The 21,744-nt window shown below is 38.8% G+C and overlaps 1 protein-coding gene across 1 annotated transcript in view; it reads right to left on the reverse strand.

The window, feature by feature from the left end:
* Positions 1-21,744, reverse strand: part of fbn2a (fibrillin 2a) — a 353,303-nt gene that overhangs the window by 63,324 nt on the left and 268,235 nt on the right. The window contains exons 38-43 of the mRNA XM_069927980.1: positions 21,280-21,441; positions 18,027-18,095; positions 12,462-12,587; positions 10,588-10,713; positions 7,617-7,766; positions 1,518-1,589 (exon numbers count right to left, since the gene is read on the reverse strand). Of these exons, the coding sequence (XP_069784081.1) occupies positions 1,518-1,589; positions 7,617-7,766; positions 10,588-10,713; positions 12,462-12,587; positions 18,027-18,095; positions 21,280-21,441 (705 nt within the window). The remainder of the gene's footprint in view (positions 1-1,517; positions 1,590-7,616; positions 7,767-10,587; positions 10,714-12,461; positions 12,588-18,026; positions 18,096-21,279; positions 21,442-21,744) is intronic.

Genomic DNA, 21,744 nt, shown 5'->3' on the forward strand with positions numbered 1-21,744 from the left:
TTTTGTAATCAATAATAATTCCATAGGTAAGTTACAAAAAGGTTTTCCACTGTGTTGTTAATTTGTAATCCAGTAAAACAAATATAAAGCTTGTGAATAGTGTCTTTATTTCATTGATCTTATATCTATCTATTTGTAAAAGAAATTCAACCAATTTTCCATGGTTTTTGGCCTGAAGAGCTATTAGTGCAGAACAGCTCGATAGTAATCTCCTCAGTGTCTTCATAGTGAATCCCCAATGAACGTGAATTACTTCCTTTTACTCCAGTCTTGTGGGTTCTGCGCTGGCTAATGATGGCAATCTGAGAATTGCAAACTCTACAATATTAGAGGCAGGCAGCTGAGTTGTCTGTCCACTCCTTCCACCTCAGCGGCTGTGTGTGCTTCCAATGCATGGACTTGAGATACTCAATAGCATCCAATTGTTCTTTCCTCACTCTGTGCTCATGGGCTAAAGATTCCCTCAGAGTCATGGAGATGTTGCAGTTCTGCAAGGAAACTTTGAACATATTCTTCACCTGTCTAGAAATTTCCTTCCCTGTAAAGCTCATGTTTGGGAGTCAGGCTTGTGACTGACGTAGCTTACATAGTTGACTGTACTATGGTCTCAGTACTGGGAAAGAACACTTGAATTGCTTGGTTTGCTTATCCTTCCACTGAATTTGGAGGATTTTGTGGTATGGTATTGGTGATGTTTTAAGTGCCTTGAGATGCCTGCTGAAGCACAAAGAAGAGTCGACCAGTAGACAAAAGTTTTATTTCTTGATTGATGACTTAATCTTCAGAGGAACCTTTCCTTAATTGAGCAAAGACTGGTTGGCATAATGAACGTAACAAGGCAACAGAAGGCCATGTCAAAAAACTGCTCCCCAAACTTAACAAAAATTTGTTACAAATATGTAATTGCAAACAGTTATCAAGAACCATACTCCCAATTACATATTAAAATTTAAACAAAATTTCCCTCAGTGAGAGATAAGTTATCAGCCCCAATCCATTTTCAATGTAACTTTTTATTTTAAAAAGTTCACCTCACACATGTCCTGCTTGTGTGGTGACTGATATCAGTAGCCCCCATTTTCAATCACACAACTTGGAGGCAGGTGCTTGAGCCCTTGTTGAATAATTGTTATACACCTTTCCTGGTTTTAGGCTGCATTGAAATTAATAAAATATTGAATCCGCTTGGGCCCCAGAATTTCGGAGCAAATCCACTCAGTTCCCAATAGCAGCTTTAAGCACAAAATGGGTTTAAATATTTTTGTGCTTTGATTCTTTGGAGAAGTGATGGCTTCATGAAATGCATTTCCCCATGCCATCATTGGAATATCAATATAACCAACAATAAATAAAAACATAATTACTAAAACTGTTGGGGATGGGAATTTCATGTTGCAAGGGTTCTTGAATTAGAAATAGCCATGAATTCCTTTAAAATACTTTTAGTACATGAGGTACCAAAATGAAGTCTTTAAAAAGACTTTGTAGCATAGATAACAATGGAATCTCTTACTTACCAACTGGTTTTCCAGTTCTAACGTCAATGGTGTATCCAGGTCCTTGATTTCCACACAACAACTGATAATCAGCTAAAATATAGAATTATATAAATAATTTTAATATATCATTACTTCCCTATTAATACAATTTAATTTGAATATAATGCACACATTTCTTCGATCCAACTTGTGAGCAGTATTCTATGTTTATTTAATTATGGGAGCACTTTTCTCATTTATAGATGATTCAATTAATCATCTCAACAATAATAATGCCTCAAAGATTCGGGGAATAGGGAAAGATATTTAGGGATCAGGAAGTAAAATCTAGGTTAGGTTTAGGTGGAAATCCAGTCGTGTCGCATTTGATATCAAACAGGTAATTAACATTTAAACACACATTATGATAGAATGGGTGTACTTATTCTAATAGATAGAGAGCAGAACAAAAAAGCCAACTGTAATATAAAGTGAAAAGTTGCTGATAAATGTGGCTAGCATCAGAAAGAATATTAATTAAATATTCAGCATTTGAAATGACTGGTTCAGGCTTTACTTCTCATCAGATATTATTTAAAAAATCACATTTTATTATTTCAAACCAGATCAGTTGCTTTCATACTGGTATTTTTCAGGGTACACCTAGGAAGACCTAGTTTTCAGAAATGGCATCAGACTAAGTTAGCGGCACTCGTTTCTGAGGTGCTATTGGAATCCAGAGGGCAGTATGAAAATCCACAATCTTCCCCACTCAGAATGGGTACCTGGCTACTCATCCTATGCTAAACTGGAACCCTTAATTTATTAAAACCTTTTCCAGCCGAAATACAAATTAAAATTTTACTCATAGTTGCAGATAAAACCCTTGCTCAACCTTGCCTATAACTACCTAAAGAAGATAACTTTTTTTGTGCCTGAGACAATAGATTCTTCCCTATGAAGTTGGTTAAGCATTTTTATTTCTTCTCTTGCTTGGAAAAAGCTGAGAGAGATGAAAAGTAAACAGACAAAAATAAATATTTATTATGTGTAAATAACTTTTAAAGTTTAGGATTATATTGAGGAAATGGTCAGGCCTGAGAATTTAATCTTGAAGTAACCCAAGTTAATTTAGCTGTTCAAATTGGATTAATCCACAGAATTAATTAATTCAGCACAGTAAAGCTTGGAAGATCCAAAATCTGTTTCTCAGAATTAAGGAATGATGGCCTAAGCATTTGTCTGGGAATACTTGGTAAATACTGGAAGCATAATATTCTATGGTTTTATTGGACAAAGTGTCAGAATAAATGATTTGGGGCAGGGCATGAAAAGTCATTCTAAGATCCACACTGCAAAGAAAACCAGTAAAGTGATGAGAAAGTATAACAGAGAAACCAGGGTTTCATAAAACAAATGAGACTATGTTGTGGGAATTGAGGATGCGATGAAGTCGAGCCAAAAGGCTGTTAGTCTTTTTACAGAACATTAAAAATATATAAAGGAATTAATTGAACAATAAAATATAAGTGGGCAGAATATAAATGGGATTGTGGAGATATGGCTGCAGAATATCGACAACACTTTCCTTATTCTAATATATCCTAATTTCAAAGTATCATCTTCCAAAGCATGGGCTACATTACCCCAAATTTTGATCTCATTAATCCAACAAATCAAACTCTGTGGCTGTTACTTTATGTAGCTTTAATTAATTGATAAAACAGATAAACATTTTGCATAGCATCGCATTAAGACTTTCATAATGACAAATAGCAAAGTATTTACCGTATAGAGGTACTCCAATTTTAAAGAGATACATAATGGTATTGAAAGAGATACACATTCAAAGAAAAATTTCTCGTGCTCACACTTCCTTCACATCTTGAAGAATAATGAGCAAGCCATTAGTCTAGGCAGGTATTACAACATATTACATCATAGTCACTATGGTAACACTACAAATAATAGTTCCCTTAAAAAGACAGACACAAAATTAACTAAGAATTAAAAAAACACAAGGTTTTAACCTTTACAGCTAATGATGGGAATTGAACAGGGGCATCCAGTTCTTAGGAAGGACAGGAGAAAAGAAGAGGAGGATGGCTTAAGATTGGCGGTCAAAATTAATAAAATAAAATTAATAAAACTAATAAAATATTAGCACAGATGATGTGGAATTTGTACGAGCAGAGCCAGGAAATGCAACGTGCAACAAACTCCAGTAGGAGGTGTATACCAAGCTCTAAGCAGTTGTGGCAATGTTGGCGATTGCATGAAAATGGTAATTAGACATGCATATAATAAGATTTTCAGTCAAAGTAGAAAAGAAACTTGAAGCTGATTCTTAGCGTTTGGAATCTGAACAATGAGGAAAATTCTACACAGGACTGTCCTTTTGAGCTAAGGAAATATAAAAATACAAAGAGAAATTTTTAATGTGTAAAGCTCTTGCCCTGAAACTGAAGGACCAAATTTTGGAAGACACAATCTTTTTTGGTAATGAGTAATTGCACATCTCTCAATGTGTGAAAACAGTGGCCAACGCAATAGCAATCGGATCATTTCAACAATACTAAATTTCATAATGGAATATTATAAAATGGTGTATTCTTAACCAATGAATAGATTTCCTTTCTTAATCACCAGGATATCTTTGCACTTTCTGCTATTATAGTCTTTGTGGTTGAAAATGTAAATGGCTTACAAAGAGAGCTCTTGTCCTGATCAACCAAGAAGGCTGTCCTTCATGCAGCAAGGAAGATTACATTGCTTAGCTTCAAATTATTCAAAACAGAGAGAAATGAAGGACATGTTACATCTCAGGACTGTTACTGAAAGAGGAGGAGCAAGGGAGTTGAGAGAGCTGGGAGTGTTGGGAGCTAGCTTGAGGTGAGTGCCTTTAAAGAACGATTGGAGGGTGAGTTAAGGGTTAAACAGAAGTGATTGGTGGGAGGAGTAATTATGATAAGGGGCAGTGACAAATAAAAGTGGGGTGGCCAGTATGTGAGTGACTGAGGGTAGGAGTGAGATGTAGAGGGTTTGGCTCATGAGGCTTTGGCAAGTGGAGGCTGAGGATGAGCTCGATTCCAGTAAGGTAAAATCTTTGAATTTAAATTAGGAAGAGTTAATGGAGGCAGCAGCTAGCGCTGTAGAATGCACTGATTGAAGGATGCAGGAAATCTGGGTCAGCACAATTGTCTTTGATGACTACACTTGCAAGAGGTCCATCCAGCTGCAGCTCCTGGGAGACTGAGTTAGGGATCTGGAGCTGGAGCTGGTTGAACTCTGGATCATTCAGGAGGCAGAGACAGTGATAAAGAGGAGCTTCAGGGAGACAGTCACCCCTAAAACTCAGGAAACAAATACTGAGTGACTGATAGTTGACAGAAGGGGGAATAGGCAGACAGAGCAGAGCACTCCTGTGGCCATTTCCCTCAACAAAAGGTATACTGTTTGTGGGGACAATATGCCAGGGGCAGACTGCGATGGTCACATCTTGGGTGCAGAGGCTGGCTCCTCAACTCAAAAGGGAAGGGGGGGAGAAGAGGAGAGTTATGGTAATTGGGGACTCGCTAGTTAGGAAAGAAGATAGGAGGATTTGTGAACATGATAGAGGCTCCTGGATGGTTTGTTGCCTCCCAGGTGCCAGGGTCAGAGACATCTCTGATTGAATTTACTGCATTCTGGATAGGGAGCATGAGCAGCCAGATGTTGTGGTTCACATGGGGACCACATAGATAGGTGTAGGGATGAGGTCCTAAAGAGGGAATACAGGGAGTTAGTAAAGAAGTTAAAAAGCAGGTCCTCAAGGTGGTAATCTTGGAATTGCAGCCTGTGTCATACACCAGAGAGGGTAGGAACAGGAAGTTGTGGTAGATGAATGAGTGGTTGAAGAGTTGGTGCAGGGGCCAGGGGTTCAGATTTGTGGATCATTGGGATCTCTTCTGGGAAGATCTGACCTGTACAAAAAGGGATGGTCTGCCTTGAACCGGAGAGGGACCAAATATCCTGGCAGGCAGGTTTGCTAGAGCTCTTGGGGAGTGTTTAAAATAGTTTGGTGGGTGGAGAGGGGCGGGGGGGGGGGGTGGGAATCAGAATGTGAGTGCAGGTATGTATTCTGCTTGGAGGTTGGTGACTAGTGGAGTGCCACAAGGATCTGTTCTGGAACCCCTCCTCATTGCAATTTTTATAAATGACCTGGATGAAGAGATGGAAGAATGGGTCAGTAAGTTTGCGGATGACAAAGGTTAGAGGAGTTGTGGATGGAGCCGAAGATTGTCGAAGGCTGCAAGAGGATATAGACAGGATGCAGAGATGGATGGAAAAGTGGCAGATGGAGTTCAATCTGGATAAGTGTGAGGTGATGCATTTTGGAAGGACCAACCAGAAGGCTGAGTACAGGGTTAATGATTGGTTACTTAAGAGTGAGGATGAACAGAAGGAACTTGGAGTTCAAATCCATACATCACTCAAGGTTGCCGCACAGGTTGATAGGATGGTTAAGAAGTCCCTTGGGATGCTGGGCTTCATTATTAGAGGGATTTTGAGTTCAGAAGAGAGGTCATGTTGCAACTCTACAAATCACTAAGACCACACTTAAGAATATTGTGTTCAGTTCTGGTCACCTCATTATGCGGAAGATCTGGAGGGGGTACAGAGGAGATTTACCAGGATGTTACCTGGATTGGAAAAGAGTATTTTGAGGCAAGGTTAGCAGAGCTGGGACTTTTCTCTTTGGAGTGTAGAAGGATGGGAGGATACTTAATAGAGGTCTACAAGATCATGAGAGGCATAGATAAGGAGGAAATCCAGCACCTGTTTCCCAGGGCAGGAATAGCAAACACAAGAGAACTTTTGTCCTAAGTTAAGGGAGGGAAGTTTAAGGGAGACATCAGTGGTAAGGTTTTTTTTTTACGCTGAGAGTTGTGGGTTCCTGGAATGCCTTTCTGGGATGGTGGTTGAGGCTGAAACTTTGGGAGCATTTAAGAGACTCTTGGATGGGCACATGGATGGAGGAAAAGTGGAGGGTTACAGGGTAGGGAGGGTTTAAGTACTTTTTTTAGGAATTTATGGGGCATAACATCATGGAGTGAAGGGCCTGTACTGTGCTGTAGTGCTCTATGTTCAATCAAGAGTATCTAAGATTGATTTGCATTGAATTATTAAGCATTGTATTCTGGAAAGCTATTAATTTCAAAGAACTCACTAACCAAAAAGGACACAGAAGCACTCATTCCATGTCCTTCTGTCTTTTCAATAAAGATCTATATTGATTGGTGCACCAAATTTTGATTAGACATTCAAAGTGAATTGTTTGTCCCAGTTTCTTAGAATTTTATGAATGCCTTTTTTAAAATTCAATTTTGTTGACAATGCAAATTTGAACATCTAACTGACCAAAGGAATCCAAAGGAACTCATGGGAACAAAATTAGCCACTAAGAAATTAGCCACTGAAACTCTAAATAACCACATTCATCTCAATGTACACTTCCCTGATGGATAATTTAAGTGACCAGCTGTGAAAACAATTTTATTTGCTTTACAAGGCCATTTCATGTCTCTCATTGTGGAAGATGACAATCAAAAGCTTGACTGGCTACAAGATGTTTGTTCTTTGCCTTGCCAAAAATCTTCCCATTTTTAATCACCTTACATTATCTTCACTGCTACCAAATGCAAGCCTTTAATCCTTGTTGCTATTCTGACACAGAGAAAGAATAAATTGTATGGCTGCCCCATTTCCTCGACCAATTTTCTATGCAAATCATGAATTGCAGTGATAGCCTTAGGGGTGGGAAAGATCAAATATTTAATTCAATCCAGATTCAGTGGGGAGAAAAAAAGTATTAACGATGTGACTACTTCCACTTTTAATTCATGCAGGGTTTGCCAGACAGGATACCTACTGTGTATTATAGGGTAAATAAAACCTAATCTTGCATGGTTTTAATGTCTTAGCTTTCCAACCATAAGGGATGCCTTGCAAGTTGTTTCCTTCAACGAAATGTTTTAGCTGAAAGCCATAATTTTATTTGCTTGATTTATAAAAATGTACATACTTTAGCCAAATATTCATCTTTTCTGAAATAAGTGCTGTGTACAAAAAGCAGTTGAGAAGAGGTTGTTGACTCACAGGTTGCAGGTGTCGGACAGGGTTCACAAGGTTTGTTCCAGCCTTTGCCAACGTTGTAGGAACAGCAACACATTTTCTTGGTTAGGTTTAAAGTGAGCTCATTCTCACAGGTTCCATTATAGTGCCGATGGCACAGACTTTTTCTCATGTCTGAAAAATAAAATAAAGAGTATCCAAGATCTGGTATCATTTCTATATTTACCATCATATTAAGATATTTGATTGTTGATGGCAGAGAACCTGTGCTGGGTTTTAGACCATCATATAATTAATTGTTCTTTCTATTCAAAAATTCAATCATATACTGTCTTTGTTCTATTAAAATTCCATGTCTGCAAATTCCAATTCAGAACATCGGGTGAACAATCTTTCACCATTCATAGGCCAGATGGTGTGTCAGTGGTTGAAGAGTGGGCCGCACTGATATTACCATAAATTAAATAAATAAATAGATAGATTCAATTAATAAATCAATGGAATGAATAATAATGATGATTTTCAGGTCAGGGAAGGCAACTTCAAAAAAATGGAAATAACACCAAAAATCACGAGTTAGTTATTAAAATGACACAATTTTTAAAAATTCATAAAAGTTACAATGAAAACAAAATAACTATCCCCAAAACAGACGGCAAAGAGAGGGGGTGAATGTTACAATGGAGAGGGGGAATGTCGCACAGAGAGTGTGAGCCTCACACAAAGAGCAGAAGTGACAGAGAGAGGGGGGGGGGGATTTACACAGACAGGGGGAACCACACACAAGAGAGAGAGAGCGAGAGAGTCCAACCCAGGGAGAGAAAGTGCAACACTCTGAGAGGCAATCCAACACAGAGAGGCAGATGATTGCAGAGAGACAAGAAGTCACACAGAGAGATGGTGTCAATACACACATAGAAATAGTCTCAAGTATAGAAACAGAAAATGAGAGAGAGAGAGAGAGAGAGAGAGAGAGAGAGAGAGAGAGAGAGATGGATTCTCACAGACATGGGTCTCTCACAGAAGAGATGGGTCTCATGCAGAGAAGAAGGCTCACACAGACAGGGGGATAATGTCACAGTGAGGGAGGGAGAATGACATGGGGGGGAGGTCTCGTGCAGAGGGCAGGGAGGAACTCCAGCGCAGAGGTTGGGCGGGCGACTCGAGTTCAGAAGGCGGGCAACTCCAGTGCAGAGGAAGAGCAGGAGACTCCAGCACAGAGAGCAGGCAGAGGACTCCAGTGCATAGGGTGGGTGGCTCCAGTGAAGAGGGTGGGTGGGCAACTCCAGTGCAGGGGGAAGGCAACTCTAATGCACAGAGCAGGGGAGCCGTGCACAAAGAGTGGGAGCCTCCAACTCAGAGAGTGAGGTGGAGCTCTCACTGTGGGGGGCGGGGGGGGGAATGGGTAGGGGATGACGGGAGCCGTGCACTGAATGTGGGAACCGAGCACAGAGTGGTGGAACCATGCACAGAGTTGGGGGGGGGGGGGGGGTGGTCCTCACATTGAGAGATAAATTTGGATCACAGACCATAAGTTTCCCACCTCTGGTTTAAGGAATGTAATGCGGTTGACACGTTGATCTTTTGTAATTTTTATCTGATTGAGAGAGATATACACACACACACACATACATTCAAACACACAGACACACACACACATATATATACATACACACACACACACACACTTGTAAACAGTGAGATAAAATATATTCATTTTAATCCTTGTATTATGTTTTCCTATTTGAACCAGTTTCAAGATTTTTAAATTTGAATCCACTATTAAGCTTCTTAATTTTGTTGCTGTAAGTAATAGAGCTACCTTATGTATTCTTGACAACGTAAAATTAAAGAATATTCCACTGTTATGGATTAAAATAGCAAATTTAATTTTCCTCTACTTTTATGTAATTATGAAACCAATTACTCAGACAAATGGATGATTTTACAAATGAAAAGGATTAATGTGGTGCAAATTTACTGAAAGAGCTTATCAACCTGCTTTAAATAGCCACATTGCTTAATATTTTATGTGGAGCCTATATAACCAATTCCAATGGTAATGCTTATTGCGCAAAATAAGCAATGACCTATAATAAATGTGAATGTAACAGAAATTAATTGCTTCTAATTTTTATGTAAAGACAGTGACGGTGATTTTCAATTCTTATGCAATGTCTTTAACTTGTAGATTCACAAAAGAGATAGATTTAACAAACTTTATTTCTCACGTTATTTCTAAATGAAATGCCCTCCTCACAGTTTCCAATTTGATTGTGAAGGAAATAATATGAAAATATAACATTGATCACATATATATGTATATATATGTGTGTATGAAAGGTTAAATTTCTTCTATCTCATTGTTTTATTTTTGAATGCAGCTGACACTGGAAATCAAGTCCAGTGACAATCAATAGATTTCACTCATTAAAAGGTAGGGTAGTGCAATGGTTACAGACCCAGCGATCGGGAAAGGGTTCGAATCCTGTGCTGCCTGTAAGAAGTTTGTACATTCTACCCATCCGGTTTCCTCCCACCATTCAAAAACCTACTGGGGGTTGTAGGTGTAATTGTACAGCACGGGCTTGTGCGCCAAAATGGCCTGTTACTGTGCTGTATGTCGAAAAAAAATTTAAAAGTATTCCTTGAAAAGATATCAATTACCAATTTCATGACCATCTTTATATCCTAAAATAACATTCATCCAGCTTCATGTGATTGCCAACAATATCACTGTAATCAAAATATTATTTCACAGATGGAAGCACTTGAAATTAAAGGCCATGAACCCAAAAAGTATCAAACAGGATTATCTCTCTGACAACTCCAATAACAAATGTATCAAAATGATGTTGTTGGACATTTTGGTTTTGCAGACCCTCCACAGCATTTCCTCAATAAAAACATGAAAGAACAATTATTTAATGGATATTGCATGATAGGAGCTACATTTTATACAAACTGACTTTGATTACTAATCAGCAGGACTTACCCATACAGTTGTTTCCGCCATTTATCTGCATGTACTCTGGAGGACAGACACATGTGTAGTTCCCCAGAGTGTTGTAGCATGTGCCAGGCCCACAGATACCAGGGTAGGTGATGCATTCATCAATATCTGCCAAACATACATAGAATATTATTTTTTTGTGAGAATAGGAAGCAATTTTCAGAACAAAATATGAATTTGTCTTCATCAAATGCACCAAAGTGTAATTTGGCAGCTCTTACACATTGAAATACATGCTGCAATGTTGCATGAAAAAAATATAAAATATTAATTTCTGCCCTGACCAATAATCTCTTTATTTCCCTTAACTTTTCCATGCTACGACTTCGGGTCTCAGCCTCCTGTCAAATTAGTTTAAAACCTGTGTAGCTCTAGCAAACATTTCAACCAGAATATTGGTTCATCTCCAGCTCAGATGCAACATGTTCTTCTAGTTTCTGGAGATTAAATCAATCCCTATACCTCTCACAATGCCCATGCTCTGGTGCTGCAATCGGCCATATAATTCACACTACTGGTGTTGGTAGCTTGATGGAAAAAAAAATATGGTTGAGCATGGGCTGCTCAACCATATATCTGCAGATCAGATATACAAAGATAGAGAAAGGATATTTTTCCTTTCATGCCAGGAGGCTGTGGTAAATGTAACCTACATGAATAATTGAGTCAAAACACAGAAATGTTGGAGGAATTCAGCCAGTCTCACAACATCCACCTGGGGTAAATGTATATTACTGACATTTTGGGCTGGAGGTTTGAGTGAAAAAAGGCCAGTGTCATATTTAAAGGCTGGGGAAAGAAAGAGGGAAGAATGGGAGGGGAAGAGTAAAGACCAACAGCCAAAAGGTGATAATTGGATAAGCGGGAATTGATTTTGGGGCTGTGAAAGGAGACAGAAGAAAAAGGAAGAGAGACAGAGCTAGAGGATAGTAGACCGGGAAAAAGATAGGGGGCAGGGCAGTTTCTAATGGAAATGAGAAGTCAAGGTTAATACCATCAAGTTGGATGCCAAGGTGAGGTGTTATTCCTCCAATTTGCGGGTGATCTCAGTCATGGACAGCAAGGGAATGGGCTGGGAAATTTAAATGGCTGGCCACTGGGAAATCCATGCTATTGTGGTGAACAGAGCTGAGGTGCGCAACAAAGTTATCTCCCAGCCTGTGACCTATCTCTCTAATGTAGTGGAGACAACAACTATGTATGTAGTAATGCAGTAGATGATGAACTCTGCAGATTCACTTGGAAGGACTGTTTCGGCTGCCAAATGGTGTTTAGGGAGGACATGTGGGTGCAAATAGAGAATCCTCTGCATTACAAAAAAATTGTCTACTGCAACAGTGGCCACCCATCCATTTCAATGTATGTACTCTGACAATAAATTTGAACTTTGAAGACATTACCCCATACTGTACATTCACCTACCAACAATATTTTTAAATAAGGACTCAAAGTTAACAGTCATATACATCAAATCACACTTATCATTACTCCAAGGACAATATGCTTTCCTCATAGCTTTCATTCACTGCCAACTATTCACCAAGGCAGCTACATGTCCTGAACACATTGCAAGGCACGCACTTACATACTTTCCTCTCTCTTACACAACACAATATATAAAGTAGATTGTAGATTGGCTGAGGATGAACATTAATATTCAGATTCTTACATCCTATAATCTCTGATGTAGACATAACTTTGGCCATGATTAGGGACAGACTTGATTTTGGAGGTTGAACAGCATGTCCTGATATAACTATTTAGCACCATTGATGGTGGGTAAATTTCAAAGAATTCGTTTTTACAGAAAGATCACGGGTACTTAGCTACTCTCCTCAAGCATACCATTTTCTCACCTTCACAAATCCGAGTATCTTCATTTAAATAGTATCCAGCTGGGCATTCACACTGGAAACTACCAAAAGTGTTGACACAGTTCCCACCTTGACAAAGACCTGGCAGCTCCTGGCATTCATCAATATCTGAGAAAATACATATAAAATATTATCAAAAGACACAATCTCACTGTATAGTAGTGGGTAACTAAAGAGATTAAGGCAGTAGACATTTGGAACTATAGAATCATAGAACACTACAGAAGAGAAACAGTCCCATACGGCCCTTGTAGTTTGCGCTAAACCACTTTTTTTGCCTAGTCCCACTAACTTGTAACAAGTCCATAGCTGTCCATACCCCTCCCATCCACGTGCCTGTTCAAATTCTTCTTAAATATTAAAATGGAGCCCACATTCACCATTTCAGCTGGTATCTTGTTCCACAATCCCTCCACTCTCTGTGTGAAAAAGTTCCACCTCATGTTCTCCCTAGACTTTTTCCCTTTCACTCTTAACCCTTGTCCTCTGGTTTATATCTCACCGACCCTCAGGGGAAAATATTTATCTATATTTACTCTATCTCCCTCATAATTTTCAATAACTGTTAAATCTCCCTTAATTTTTCTACACACCAGGGAATAAAGTCCTAACCTATTTAACCTTTCCCCGTAACTCTTCCTCGTCCAGCAATATCCTAGTAAATCTTCCCTGCACTCTTTCTATCTTATTGATATCTTTCCTGTAGCTACGTGACTAAAACTGAACACAATAACCCATATTTGGCCTCATCAATGTCTTTACCATAAGATCCCAACTTCTATACTCAAATAAATACTAATTTATGAATGCCAATGTGCCAAAAGCTCTTTTTACAACCCTTAGCACCTGTAACGCCTCTTTCAGTGAATTAGCTATCTGTATTCCCAGATTCCACTGTTCTACTACCATTTACCTTATATGCCCTTTCTTGGTTTCTCCTTCCAAAATGCAACTCCTCACACTTATCTGCATTAAATTCCATCTACCATTTTTCAGACCATTTTTCCAGCTGGTCCAGATTCCTCCACAATCTTTGAAAACCTTCTTCGTTGTCCACAACACCTCTAATCTTAGTGTCATCTGCTAACTTGCTGATCCAATTTACCACATTATCATCCGTATCATAGATGTTACATACTAGAACTACTGGGTGGCCTGGTTGGCGTAACAGTTGGCGATTGGGACTGGACCTGGGTTCAAATCCCATGCTGTCTTAAGGAGTTTGTATGTCCTCACTGTGTCTGCGCTGGTTTTCCCCAGGGGCACAATTTTCCTCCCACCATTCAAAACGTACCGGGGGTAAAGGTTAATGGGTTGTAAAGTGGGCAGCATGGACTCGTGGTCCAAAATGGCCTGTTACAGTGCTGTATGTCTAAAATAAAAATCAGCAAAAATGGCAATTCACCAAGACAATGGCATTTTCAAAACAATATATTTTAATTATTAATTATTAATAACATAATCCTTCTTACTTAACCCGACTATGTGGATGTGTGTGTGCATGTGTGTGGGGGGGGGGGGCAGGGGGAAAAACCAAAAACCATTACAATTCAGGCATATTTCTGAAGAGATGATTTGAAAGTTCAGTCAGTTTTGTTTTGAAACTCAGATTTTTAAAAAATTGTTTTGGACAGCAATTATGGAGTAGGTGTGAGGCACCAGACTTCTGAAAATTCACAAATTTCTTAAAGAGTTGTTTTCAGAGAATTCTTTCTTCATACAAATGATTTCCCCCTCTTTCATGGATGTTTCAGTATTTGAAAATGGTTACTTTTCAGATGTAAGATTAATTTTGCTTTCTTAATCAAAAGTGACCATTTTAATGGACACAACAAGACTGTCATCTCTCTCTTAAAGAGACAGTCGGAAGTGGCTATTTTCTTCAAAACCACTTTTTTGGAATTCCTCCTTTTCCATGAGAACCCAAGCAGCTTTTTGTTACTGCATTTCAACCTTACTTACAGAATGGCCATGCAACTGCTTCAATCCTGTGTTACCTATAGGATGGTAAGGCATCTTAACATCTCAAAATGTTTCTGTTTTCATTAATATCTTCTTTGAAATGTCTTTAATCATCTGACATAACATCATTACAGTCTTTGAAGTTTAAATTCCAAAGGTTTATGAGTGGATATGACTCCGTTCTGTCTGCAGACTAACCAGCAAATTGTTTCCTTGTACACAGAGCTGCCACCTGAGTTTCTATTCCAACAACATAAGTAAACAAGCAAAGATCCCTTTGCTTAATTAGATACCCTCTTTGAGCAACCCCATTGACCAAGATATTTCAATGAGTAATTAATCGACATTTCAACTTACAAAATTGTTTCTGTGTGTAATTGTGTCTCTGTAAGTGTGCCCTGTCCACCCTAAAACTAACTTCACTAAGAAATATATAATAACTAAAGATTAATAATAACACAATAAATGACAGACTACAATGGTCAAAACACCCATCCTTGATCCACACTACTAGTCACAGGCCTCTAGTTTGAGAAACAATCATTCACCACTACCCTCTGGCTCCTCCCATCCGCCACTGTCGAATCCAGTTCAATACTTCACCATGAATACCCATCGTCTGAACCTTCCTGACTAACCTCTATCATGGGACCTTGTCAAAGTCCTTATTAATGTTCATGTAGACAATATTTACAGCCTTTCCTTTGTCACGTTTCCTGGTAACCTCCTCAAAAAACCCTATGATTAGTTAAACACGACCTAACATGCACAAGGCTATGTTGACTACCCCTAATCAGTTTCTGGCTATCCAAATAATTATATATCCAATCTCTTAGAACACCTTCCAATAACTTACTTACCTCTGACATCAGGTTTACCATCCTACTATTTACCGGGCTAATTTTGGAGCCTTTTTAAAACAAGTTAACAACATGTTACCCTCCAATCCTATGTCATCACACCCATGGAGAAGGACATTTTAAATATTTCTGCCAGAGCCCTTGCAATTTCTACACTAGTTTTCCTCAAAGTCTGAGGGAATATCTTTTCAGGCCCTGGGTATTTATCCACCCTTATTTGCTTTAAGTGAGCAAGCACTTCCTCCTCTTTAATCTCTATATGCTCCATGTCCTCACTGCTTGTTTTCCTTACTTCCCATGCTTCTGTTCCCATTTCTTGAGTGAATACAGATTTTTTAAAAATTATGATTTCCCCCATCTCTTTTGGCTCTATATTAAAGCCGACCACTTTGATCAAGGGGACTAATTTTGTCCCTTACTAACCTTTCACTCTTAATATACCTGTAGAAAGTCTGAGGGCTTTACTTCACATTGTCTCCCAAAGTCTTTCTGATTTCTTTCTTGAGGTTTTTCTTACATTTTTATACTCCTTAAATATCTAATTTGTTCCATGTTGCCTATGCCTGCTATACATCTCTCTCTCCTTCTGAACCAGATCCCCAATATCCCTCGAAAACTAAGGTTCCCTACACCTCCTAACCTTGCCTTTAATCCTGACAGGAAGATACAAACTCTGTACTCAAAATTTCACTTTTGAAAGTCCTCCACTTACCTCTCACATCCTAGACCGAAAACATAGGAACATAGGAAGTAGGAACAGGAGTAGGCCAAAAATGGCCCATCGAGTCTGCTCCGCCATTCAATACGATCATGGCTGATCTAATTTATGACCTAACTCCACCTACCTGCCTTCTCCCCATATCCCCTAATTCCTCTATCATGTAAAAATTTATCTAACAGAATTTTAAATATGTTTAATGAAGCAGCCTCAACCACTTCCCTGGTTAGAGAATTCCAAACATTCACTACTCTCTGGGAAAAACTATTTTTCCTCATCTCTGTCCTAAATCTACTCCCCCGAATCTTGCGACTGTGTCCTCTGGTTTTAGTTTCCCCGGCCAGCTCAAAAAACCTTCCTACATCTATCCTATCCATACCCTTCATAATCCTATATGTTTCTATAAGTTCTCCTCTCATTCTTCTGAACTCAAACGAATACAATCCTAGACAATTTAATCTTTCATCATAAGTCAACCCCTTCATCCCAGGGATCAACCTAGTAAACCTCCTCTGGACCGTCTCCAAAGCCTCAAATATGGAGACCAGAACTGGACACAGTACTCCAGGTGCGGTCTCACCAGTACCTTGTACAGTTGCAACATTACCTCCCTACTCCTGAATTCAATTCCTCTAGCGATGAAGGCCAACATTCCATTTGCCTTCTTAATAACCTCCTGCAACCTGACTTTTTGCGATTCATGCACAAGCACTCCCAAGTCCCTCTGCACAACAACAATGCTGTAGTTTTTCACCCTTTAAATAATATTCAGCTCTTTTATTTTTCTTGCCAAAGTGGATAACCTCACACTTACTAACATTGTACTCCATCTGCCAGACCTTTGCCCACGCATCCAGCTTAATTATATCCTTCTGCAGACTCTCCACATCCTCATTACAATTTGGTCTTCCACTCAATTTGGTGTCATCTGCAAACTTGGCTACACCATATTTTGTCCCCTCCTCCAAGTCATCAATGTAAATGATAAACAGTTGTGGGCCTAACACTGACCCCTGCGGCACCCCACTTACCATTCTCTGCCAACCTGAAAAACTCCCATTTATCCCGACTCTCTGCCTCCTGTCAGACAACCAATTTTCAATCCAGGCCAATATACTTCCTGGACTCCACTTTGCTGTAACTTACTGATAAGTCTCTTGTGCGGCACCTTATCAAACGCTTTCTGGAAATCCAAATATACAACTTATCCCAATCCTTGCATTCTCATTTCCTCAAAATTAGCCTTTTTCCAATTTAGAAACTCAACCTGAGGCCCAGACCTATCCATAATTGAGTTGAAACTAATGGCATTATGATCACTGGACCCAAAACATTCCCCTACACATACTTCTGTCACTTGTTATCTTGTTCCCTATAAGGAGATCCAGTATTGCACTCTATCTAGTTGGTACCTCTATATATTGATTTAGAAAATTTTCCTGAACACTTTTGACATATTCCAAGCCACCCAGCCCTTTTACAGTGTGGGAATCCCAGTCAATATGTGGAAAATTAAAATCTACTATCACAACAAGTTTCCTGCAGCTCTCTGCTATCTCTCTACAGATTTGCTCCTTCAAAATACTTTTGTAAAGTGGGATAGAATAGCAACAACATAAAATATTGGCAGGTAATAGATTAGCCAAGATAAAGGATTTATTAAGGACAGAATAGAAATAACAAGTCACTTTTGGATTTTAACCTATCCTGTTCCTAAATTATTTTTCTATCCACAGATATGACCCAGTTTGGCTGACTTCTGGTCATCTGTAGAAGAAGCTAATTTGAGATGATCTCCCTTTTGTTCTTTTCTCCCATCTCCTATTTGTTGTTTCTCTATTTTCTCCCATTTCTAACATTTGCTTGTTATTTGCTTTTGTTGTGGATGTGTGACATTTTGCGATTTATGCAGGATGTAAACCCCATGAGCAGGAAGTATTCAAAGTTTGAGTACTTTGGGCATTGGGTTAGAACATTTTACAGGAATATAATTATCCACACACTTACCTTCTAATATGACAGTAATGGCATTAGGCCGAAATCCTTCACCACCTGGACAAAGTATCTTGTATTCAGCTGTGAACATAAACACCAGAGATGTTCAAAGTCATTATTATAGAAAAGTGTTCAGCTAATTCAAGATTTAAAAAAAAAACTTATTTACTTGTAACTAAATGGAGTCTTCCAGATCACACTGCAATGAAAATTTCAGGTCTGGAGTATCTTTTAAAAATGTGAATTTTCTGCCAGGCATATTACTTCATGACTAATTTTAAACACTTGCACTCTGGAGTCTATCTTTGAGTTAACTCAAATATTTGCTATGTTAAATTGTGTACGTTTACTTCTAATTCATGTGGTCTTCGATGAAAACAGCAGACTTGAAGTTTACAGCTCCAGGGAGCTCTCTGCTGTTCTACTTCAAGGGAATTGATCAAAGTGCAGGTTTTAATTGGTTTTGAGTAGGATTTGAATTCATAATCTTCTGACTCGGCCATCAACTGAACATAAAATTAATCATGTTGACATGATTTGGTACTCTGAACGATTTGACTCTTGTGGTTATATATTAAAAATAAATGTATCTACTTATTAAATTCTTTCTTTTTCTTTCTTCTTCTTTGGCTTGGCTTTGCGGACGAAGATTTATAGAGGGGGTAAATGTCCACGTCAGCTGCAGGCTCGTTGGTGGCTGACAAATCCGATGCGGGACAGGCAGACACGGTTGCAGCGGTTGTAGGGGAAAATTGGTTGGTTGGGGTTGGGTGTTGGGTTTTTCCTCTTTTGCCTTTTGTCAGTGAGGTGAGTTCTGTGGTCTTCTTCAAAGGAGGTTGCTGCCCGCCAAACTGTGAGGCGCCAAGATGCACGGTTTGAGGCGATATCAGCCCACTGGCGGTGGTCAATGTGGCAGGCACCAAGAGATTTCTTTAGGCAGTCCTTGTACCTTTTCTTTGGTGCACCTCTGTCACGGTGGCCAGTGGAGAGCTCGCCATATAACACGATCTTGGGAAGGCGATGGTCCTCCATTCTGGAGATGTGACCCACCCAGCACAGCTGGATCTTCAGCAGCGTGGACTCGATGCTGTCGACCTCTGCCATCTCGAGTACTTCACGTTAGGGATGAAAGCGCTCCAATGAATGTTGAGGATGGAGCGGAGACAACACTGGTGGAAGCGTTCTAGGAGCCGTAGCACTGTGGTATGTGACTACCATGATGGCAGAAAGCAAATGTGTTTTCATTCCTCATTCAGCATATTCCATGTTCCTATCATTATCTAATCTTGGATTCTTGGAACAGTCTGCATATGGAAAATCCCAAAAGGCCACATACAAATCAGCCCAGAACAAGAAGTTGGCTCAAAATGAAATGTGAATAGTTTTTTTTTACACAGGCAAAGTTTAAAGTGTATATATATATATATATATATATATATATAGAGCAAGTTTTTTTTTAATGCAGAGAATGGTAGTTGCCTGATGTCAGAAGTAGAAAGAAGGGTAGCATTTAAAAGGCTTTTAGATAGACATGAATATGCAGGGAATGGAGGGATAGGGATCATGTCAAGCATAAGAGATTTAGTTTAATACTGAATATGTTCAACACAGACATCATAGGCTGAAGGGCCTGTTCTTGTGCAGTACTGCTCTGTGTTCTATTTGAATGACAGAGGCTATTATGTTTTGATTTCTAGGAATCGCAAGAATACAGTTTTAAATTGAAAGACTAATATATAACAAACTGAAGAATAATAACAGTATAAAATAATTGATAATAATTTTATTTCAGTATGTCAGGTTCTATTGTGGTATATTTTTTTTATATCATATCAAGAATATTTTTTGTGGAAACTATCTCTGGCACTAAGGAGACTTTTTTAATGAGCATTATTTAGCGTGTTTTTCATGGAGTCCTCTCCAATTAAAAGAATAATTGCGATATTGTATCAAAATATTTGGAATGAAGGCATAAAAGGACCAATTTTTTGAGTTTGAATTGTGGTTGGAAGCTTTGCCTGCCAGTCGCACTCTCTGGAATATTACATAAGCATTGTGCACAAGCTTCATTTGATTGGATGCAATAAATCGCCGGCAGCCAATTTTGGTAGCCAGGGAACAGGCAGTTTCCACTGGACATTCAAATGCAAACAAATGGGAAACTGGGCAACAGGGTTAGTGGAATTGCAATTTCAAGCAAAATGGTCTTCCCTGAATATTTTGTAATGCTCAGTAATTGGTTACTTTTTACTACTCTCAATAACTGAAAGATCAAATAATCTTGGTCTCCCTTTTATTTAAAAAAATGTAAAATGATCTTTGAAGAGATTTCTAACAGCTGGTCAGGCCTGAGATTAACACAAAGTTCTATCAGTAGAAATGGCACATAAAGAATAATTTTAACAGTAGACCTAAGAACTGGAGCAAATTGATCACCCACTTGAGCCTCCAATGCCATTTACTGAAATGAAGGCTGAAACTCTTGATACTTCCACCTTTCCATTCAATCACAAAAGGCTTGATGGATTAGGTGTTCACTAATCTAATGACCTCATCTTCTAGTATAATCTAGAACACCCACAACTCAATGGGCTAGAGATTTCCTACATGGACAAATTTCTCTTCATCCTGGCCCCAAATAGCCAGCCCATTATGCTGAAAATAGTTCCAGCAAGAAGGTCAATGAGATGGTCTTAAGCAGTGGTTTTCAAACTTTTTCTTTCTATTCACATACCACTTTAAGTAATTCCTATGCCATGGGTACTCTGTGATTAGTAAGGGACTATTTAAAGTGATATGTGAGTGGGAAGGGAAGGTTGAGACCCACTGCTCTTGACCCAATTGTTACTGAAATATTTTGCTTGAGAAAAATTGTCATTGGCCCATTTCCTTTGGAGTTCTGAAACTGTGCACATAACAAGTCAATTAGGTACGATAAAACAGTGGTTTTCAAACTTTTTATTTCCACTTACATACCATCTACCATATTTATATTTTTACATATTTCTTACTAATCACAGGCACCTATGGCATAGGGATTACAGCATATGAGTAGAAAGAAAAGTTTGAAAACCACTGGTCTAAAGGGAAGTTGAAGGCAATAAATAAATTCACATGTAGCTTTGAATTCCTTAATTCCCACATTATTAAGTATTTGAATTTGTATCTTCTACTGTGAAGATAAGCACAAAATATTTGCCTCCAATGCACACTGTTTACTTTCTTTCTATTGATGAACAACTGTTCTATGAAAGGGTGTACATACTTGAATTGACATCAGGGCAGATTTCACAAGGGTTACCCCAGGCACTTCCCAGAGAGCAGCAACATGAAGCACGAGTAACACCAACACCAATATCGACACTGCAGGACAGGCCTCCATCACCTCGCTGGCCATATTCCATAAAACAGTTCCCAACACGAGTGTCTATGCCAAACAAATAGAAGAATAACATTGAGAAAACATATACATCACTTGGAAGTGATATAAATTTCCATATTATTCTATGAGGCTTGTGGTAAGGCGTTTCACTTGACAGGGAATGGGAACACTGGTTAGACATCAGAGCATTAGATTTAACTGTCTTAAAGAAGGATTTCAAAAGAGAATGTGATTATTTTTCAAATATTTACACCACTTGATGAGATGATGTATATTGTTCTATTTTTACACAATTTCAAACAAAGATCTTAGCACTGAGATTCAATTGATACAATAGTATGCAGAACT

This window comes from Narcine bancroftii, chromosome 1 (genome assembly GCF_036971445.1).
Source record: "Narcine bancroftii isolate sNarBan1 chromosome 1, sNarBan1.hap1, whole genome shotgun sequence".
NCBI lineage: Eukaryota > Metazoa > Chordata > Chondrichthyes > Torpediniformes > Narcinidae > Narcine > Narcine bancroftii.